Below are 7227 nucleotides of genomic sequence, written 5' to 3'. Positions count from 1 at the left end.
GTTCGGCAGGTGAAACGGGCCCCATCAGCTCCAGGATGGCCGTGGCCCAGCCCGGCCTGGCCCGAGCAGGGCCTGGGCCAGCCCCACTGGCCCCCACACAGGGCCCGCAGCCACCTGTCCCAGCACCGGAAACGAGACAGAGAGACTCTGCCTCGGGGTTTCTATTCTTAAGTGTGGATCACAGAGGCGGTCACAACTTTAAGTGGCTTAAAGAACTGCCCATATTCAAAGTGGCCACTGATAGGTCCTGTCAGGTCAGAGAGGAAGCTGTAAGCACCCCTTGGCAAGCCGGGACTATGCTTTGCTAGCCCATGACATGCATCTCCCGTCGCTGTGCTCCCAGTGCCCGCGGATGTGTTTGCGAGGAATTCCCTGTGGAAGGGCTCCTACGAGTACATGGGGAAGAAGCAGCCGGCCATGCTCTCCGTCACCAGCTTCGACCCTGCCACCAGTAAGGTCAACGCCACCTTGATTGACCACAGCGGGGTGGAGCTCCAGGTGTCTGGTAAGGGGCACCACGTGGCCTTTGGGAGGGGTTGGCGTTGGCACAAGGGGTATCCTGGCCAGGGAGGGGCTGTCCCCTGTGCTGGCACTGCTGGGACACCTCTAGAGCTGTGTCCAGTTCTGGTCACTCATGGCCAGAGAGACCTTGAGGGGCTGGAGCGTGTCCAGGGAAGGGAATGGAGATGGAAAAGGGTCTGGAGAACTCCTGAGGGAGCCTGGAGAGAAGGAGGCTCAGGGGGGACCTTCTGGCTCCTCACAAGTCCCTGACAGGAGGGGGCAGCCAGGGGGGTCGGGCTCTGCTCCCAGGATGAGAGGAAACAGCCTCAGGCTGGGCCAGGGAAGGTTTAGATTGGATTTGAGGGAAAATTTCTTCCTGGAAAGGGTGGTCAGGCCTTGGAACTGCCCAGGGAGGTTTGGAGTCCCCATCCCTGGAGATGCCCAAGGAAGGACTTGGAGCTTTTGGCAAAAAAGATGAAATTCTGTGAGTGGGACTTCAAGGATCCTTGGGGGTCCCTTCCAGCTCATGGTTCTATGAGTGCTCCCTGTCCCTGCCCTCCTGGAGCACCAGGCTCTTCCTGACCCAGCAGCAGAACCTGAATATTAATTAAATATTGAGTCCTTTTCCATATGGAAAACATCTTCAATACCCTGGGCTGTGTTTCCCAGTCCATCCCAGTGATAGGACTGGTGTCCACTCAAACCCTGAGGTGGTTTCTCTGCCCTCCCAGTCACTTATTTCAAGCCAGAGTGATCCAGAGCTGACAGAATCTCTTCTTTTCCAGGGATTTACAAGAAGGAAGACGTGCACCTGCTGCTCCAGGTGTACCAGATCATGGGACCTCTGGAGATCTTTGCCAACAAGTTCAGGAATGACAAATGGGCTCTGGATGGACACGTGAGTGCACAAAATCCACCCTCCAGTAGTCCCAAAAATGCCACCTCTGCTCCCAGAAATCCCACAAAGGTGCTCTGATTTCTCCCTGGGAAGTGGGAGCCGGAGCCAGAGCCCTGATCCAGCGTGGGCAGGAGTCAGGGAAGTGCTCCCACATGGATTTGGACACGCTGGAGTCAGGTGTGCTCCCAGCTGGAGAGGATTCCCGGGCTGAATTCCACGGGCAGATGGCCTGGGATGGTGTCTGTCCTTCCCATGGCTGTCACGGCCCAGATTTCCCTTCCCTGAAGCTGAGGGATAATTCCCGGAGCTGGGAGCGGGATGAGGCTGCTCCAGTGCCCAGTGCTGGGAGGGGCCATGTGGCACCTCCCCAGCAGGTGACACCACGTGTGTGCCAGCTCCTCCTGCAGCTGGGGCTTGGGTTTATTGCCCTGGGCTTTGAAATCCATCACCTCCCAGGGAATGCTGGAGGAAAAACCAACGGGATTCCTTCCATGCGGATATTTTCCATCTGCTCAACATCTCGCTGGACGAGCTGATTTTCCTTGTAATGGAGCCAACTCCTCACCCCTCTGCCTGTCCCTGGGAACTTCCCAAGCCCTTCAAGGATCCACTGGAGCGTGGAAAAAATGCGGATCCAACTGAGCCACGGCCGCTTTTTCCCTCTCCCCCTGGAATCAGCAACGTCCTCTCCGGTTGATGGCAAACCCGATTTTTTTGGCATCCCTTCCTTTGAGACGTCTTGAGCAGTGAAACTCCTTAAAAAATGCCAGGATTTTCTGGGGAATTGCATCAAATGAATGCACTTGGAAGGGGCTGGGATGAGCTGGGTGTTAAATGTTGGATAAATCCATTGATCTCCTTTCTCCTGTCCCCACAGGTCTCGTCGGAGTCCTCGAGCGGCACCTTCGTGTACCAGGGCTTTGTGCGTGGCAAAGGCTTCGGGCAGTTTGGCCTCCAGAGACTTGGTAAAATTCCTTGGATTTGCACTTTTTCTCTTAATTCCAAAAGCTCTGTTTTGGCCTGGTGGGGGTTTCCAACCAGGGAATGTTTTCCCAGTCCCTGGCTTGAATTTTTGGCGCTTTCCGGGCGTTCTGCTGAACTCGGGTGTGAGGTTTGGGGGAGACAAAAGAGCACAAAACAAACAGCACGATGATAAAATTGATAATTTGGGAACAAAATGAGGGATAACCAGGCTGCTGTCCAAAAGCAGGGAGAGTTTGGAAGCACAAACAGACCTGGACACGTTTTTCTCCACATTTCCACATCCCTGCCAAGCCCAAATCCTGTTCCCACCACAGAAAACGTCTCAGTCAGAACTCACAGACGCTCTTGAGAGCTTAAACCACCCGAAGTTTAAGCTCCTCAATACCTCTTAAAGCGTGGTCTGAGCTCCTTAATCCCTCAGGATTGTCGGGATCTCGTCACCTTTATGGATGCTCGTTACTGCAGCGTTTCGGAGTCTCCCTTAAAGCCCAACTTGGAACTTTTTTAGCAAAATAAATCAATTTACACCTGTCTTTAATCACAGCTCTAAATAAATGATGAGGCCTAAGTTAGGCTGGATCTCCATCCTTGCTGCCTCCATCCCTGCAGCTTTCAATTCCCTTTTCCAGCACCACTTCCCTCATTTTGCTGCCGGTGTCACTTGAGCCAAGCCCCTTTTTCCCCAGCAGGGGCTTGGAAATGTGGGAAATATGTGGGAAATGTGGGAAGTATGTGGGAAATATGTGGGAAATGTGTTCCTTTCTGCTGTGTTCCAGACATCAGCATGATGGAAAATGATCCCGAATCCATAGGTCACCACTTTGCATCCAACAGCAGCTCCGTGGCAGCCGCCATCCTTGTGCCTTTCATCGCCCTGATTATTGCAGGGTTTGTGCTTTATCTCTACAAACACAGGTGGGTTTGGGGCAGAAATTCCAAAAGGTGAAAGAAATTCTGGGATTTGAGAGAAATATGAGCTGGGCTTAAGATCCCCCTCCCTTTAGGACTGGTTTAATTCATGAGGTGGGAAAACAAGGCTTTATCTCTACAAACACAGGTGGGTTTGGGGCAGAAATTCCAAAAGGTGAAAGAAATTCAGGGATTTGAGAGAAATCTGAGCTGGGCTTAAGATCCCTGTCCCTTTAGGACTGGTTTAATTCAGGGGGTGGGGCACTAACAGAGGGAGTTCGGGAGATTGGGGGCAGAAATTCCAAAAGGTGAAAGAAATTCCGGGATTTGAGAGAAATCTGAGCTGGACTTAAAATCCCCCCTTTAGGCCTGGTTTAATTCATGAGGTGGGAAAACAAAGCTTTATCTCTACAAACACAGGTGGGTTTGGGGCAGAAATTCCAAAATTTTAAAGAAATTCAGGGATTTGAGAGAAATCTGAGGTTGGCTTAAAATCCCCCTCACTTTAGGACTTGTTTAATTCATGAGATGGGACAATAACAAAGAGAGTTTGGGAGATTGGGGGCAATAATTCCAAAATTTTAAAGAAATTCAGGGATTTGAGAGAAATCTGAGCTGGACTTAAAATCCCCCCTTTAGGACTTGTTTAATTCATGAGGTGGGACACTAACAAAGAGAGTTTGGGAGATTGGGGGCAGAAATTCCAAAAGGTGAAAGAAATTCCGGGATTTGAGAGAAATCTGAACTGGGCTTAAAATCCCCCTCACTTTAGGCCTGGTTTCATTCAGGAGGTGGGACAATAAAGCATGGAGAGACGAGGGTTTGGGAGAGGAGAACGGCGAGGCTTTTGCTGCCCATTACTGGGATTTGTGGCCACATTTAGGAGGATCCCAAGCCAATTCCTTCCCCCATGGCGTTGGAAATTCACCTTCGCTCCCGCTCCCTGCTGCAAACCCAGATTTTCCCGCCCCATCCCCACGGATTCCCCCCCTCCTCCAAAACACATTTCCCTCCCACCCTCTCAGTCCCCTCCCTCAAGGCCTTGACCCGGGTGCGTTTTGTCCCCGATGCCGCAGGAGGAGACCCAAAGTCCCGTTCAACGGCTACGCCGGCCACGAGAACACCAACGTGAGGGGAACCTTCGAGAACCCCATGTACGACCGCAACCTGCAGCCCTCAGACATCATGGCGGGCGAGGCCGAGTTCACCGTGAGCACGGTGTGCACGGCCGTATAGCGCTGGCCCTCACGGTGAGTGCGACATGGCCGCCGCCGTTGTCCCCTCGCTCCCCTCAGGGTCGCGGCGGCACGGAACGCGTTGGGTTGGAAGGGTTCGTAAAGCTCGCCCAGTGCTGTGGGCAGTGAGGGCTTCCACTCGGCCACGTGGCTCCAAGGTGGTCTTGGGATGCTTGCAGTAGCTACGGATTGTCTGGGAATTCCATCCCAGCCTCCTCGTCGCAGGGGGGAATTTCATCCGGATTTCCCCGTCTAAATGGAATCCGCTGTGGCTCTAGTGAAGCAGTGGATCAAAGGGATCTTGTGGGGGCTTGGAATGTCCTTGCAGGGCCAGGAGGTGGACTCAAGGAATGATGGGATGAGAGACAGCCTTAAGCTGCTCCAGGAAAGGTTTGGGTTGGAAATCAGGAGGAATTTCTTCCCAATATCCCACTTCCTTTTAGCTCAGTTGGAGCAGTGGGTCAGAGGAGGCCCAGGATTGCCCAAGGGATCTTGTGGGTCTTGGAATGTTCTGGACAGATCCAGGAGCTGGATTTGAGGCTTGATAGGACAAGAGGACACAGCTTTAAGACCCAGGAAAGGTTTGGGTTGGAAATCAGGAGGAATTTCTTCCCAATATCCCACTTCCTTTTAGCTCAGTTGGAGCAGTGGGTCAGAGGAGGCTCAGGATTGCCCAAGGGATCTTGTGGATCTTGGAATGTTCTGGACAGATCCAGGAGTTGGACTCAGGGGTTAACAGGATGAGAGGACACAGCCTTAAGACCCAGGAAAGGTTTAGGTTGGAAATCAGGATGAATTTCTTCCCAGTATCCCACTCTGTTTGAATTCTGTGGGATATTGCGAAAGGAGGCCCAGGATTGCCCAAGGGATCTTGTGGATCTTGGAATGTCCTTGCCGGGCCAGGAGCTGGATTTGAGGCTTGATGGGACAGGAGGACACAGCCTTAAAACCCACAGAAGTTTTAGGCTGGAAATCAGGAGGAATTTCTTCCCAATATCCCACTTTTTTTTGGCTCAGTGGGAGCAGTGGGTCAAAGGAGGCTCAGGATTGCCCAAGGGATCTTGTGGATCTTGGAATGTCCCTGCAGGGCCAGGAGCTGGATTTGAGGCTTGGTAGGACAAGAGGCAGCCTTAAGCTGTCCCAGGGGAGGTTCAGGATGGAAATCAGGATGAGTTTATTCCCAGAAGGGGTGGTTGGACATCGGAATGGGCAGCCCAGGGAGGTTTGGAGTCGCCATCCATGGAGGTGTCCAAGGAAAGCCTGGATGTGGCACTCGGTGCCGTGGGCTGCTGACAAGTGTTGGACTCGATGATCTCCAAGGCCTTTTCCAAGCTCAGATCCAGGGATCGCTGTGGATCCCTTTTGTGGGACCAGCTCTGCCCAGGGCCTGCCCCAAACCAGGCCCTGGTCAGTGGCCAAGGAAATCCCAACAAACCTGAGGTGGGAACAGGAAAAAATGGGATTTGAAGAGGAATCCTTCCCTGGGTGACTCCAGACAGGGAATTTTGCACAGGAATCTGGGGTTTTAAAGTTTTACTGCAGGGAGAGATGGGAAGGAAAAACAGATCTTCAAGAGGGATCCTTCCCTGGGTGATTCCAGACAGGGAATTATGCACAGGAATCTGGGATTTACAAGGTTCAAGCAATCAGAAGTTCCCTGTGGATTGTAGAGCCCTTCCAGACTGGAATATTCCAATTTCAGGATAACAAAGCCGCTTTCCTGAATTTCCCTGTGTCACAAGCTACTCTTTGTTTTCCCTGTGTCCATCCCAGATTCCCAGGCTCGGTGTCCAGTGGATGATTATCCCAGCTCACCATCCATCCATCCATCCCCTCCCCATCCCCCTGCTCCTGCCGAGGCCGCGGAGAAGCTGCTGCAGCTCCCTGGAATTCCCGAGGGGCTGCTGGATCCGCCTCCTCCATCCCGCTGGATCCCCAAGCCAAAGGTTCTGCTCCGGCTCCCGCCCTGCCGGCGGGTCCCCGCCCCGCCCCACGGCCCCGGCCTGGGAGTGCTGGGAAGGCTTTCCCAAGCTGCTCCCAGTGGTCCTGGAAGGAGCTGGGGGGGGTCCTTCCAGCTGCCCCCCAAACTTCGGGAAGAGCTCGGGCAACAAAGAGGTTGTGCACAAGGTGCTGGATTCATGGAAAACACCTGGATGGGGCAGGATGAGGATTTGGGGTTGGGTTTCTGGGGTTCTTTTTTTATAGGATTTTCTACCCCAGGGCTTGAGCAGGGGAGGAGTTTCCAAATGGAACCTTCCCAAAACTTGGGAAAAGCTTCCCAAAGCTCTTCCCCTCTTCCCTGTGTTTTGTTTTCCTTTGGGCATTCCCGGCTGGATTCGTGGAAAACACCTGGATGGGACAGGATGAGGATTTGGGTTTCTGGGTTAATTTTTTGTAGGATTTTCCACCCCAGGGCTTGAGCAGAGGAAGGATTTTCAAATGGGGCCTCTCCAAGTAAAACTTGGGAAGCTTCCCCCTCTTCCCTGTGTTTCATTTTCCTTTGGGGATTCCTGGCTGGATTCATGGAAGTCCCCTGGATCCAGGACAAGGATTTGTTCGTCCGTATTTGGATTTCTGGGTTATTTCTTTGTTGGTTTTTCTACCCCAGGAAGAGTTTCCAAATGGAACCGCCCCAAAACTTGGGAAAAGCTTCCCAAAGCTTTTCCCCTCTTCCCTGTTTCATTTTCCTTTGGGCACTCC

The 7227-nt window shown here is 52.8% G+C and overlaps 1 protein-coding gene across 1 annotated transcript in view; it reads left to right on the top strand.

The window, feature by feature from the left end:
- CSMD2 (CUB and Sushi multiple domains 2) overlaps positions 1 to 7221 on the top strand; it is a 304492-nt gene extending 297271 nt beyond the window's left edge. Inside the window, 6 exon segments of the mRNA XM_017736114.1 lie at positions 344 to 505; positions 1287 to 1399; positions 2277 to 2364; positions 3160 to 3298; positions 4369 to 4542; positions 6301 to 7221. Coding sequence (XP_017591603.1) covers positions 344 to 505; positions 1287 to 1399; positions 2277 to 2364; positions 3160 to 3298; positions 4369 to 4528 — 662 coding nt within the window. The 3' untranslated portion in view covers positions 4529 to 4542; positions 6301 to 7221.
- Positions 7222 to 7227: the final 6 nt, after the last annotated feature.

This window comes from Corvus brachyrhynchos, unplaced genomic scaffold, assembly GCF_000691975.1.
Source record: "Corvus brachyrhynchos isolate BGI_N302 unplaced genomic scaffold, ASM69197v1 scaffold65, whole genome shotgun sequence".
Lineage (NCBI taxonomy): Eukaryota > Metazoa > Chordata > Aves > Passeriformes > Corvidae > Corvus > Corvus brachyrhynchos.
Note: the sequence above shows the minus strand (reverse complement) of the source record. Positions and strands in the feature narration are given on the sequence as shown.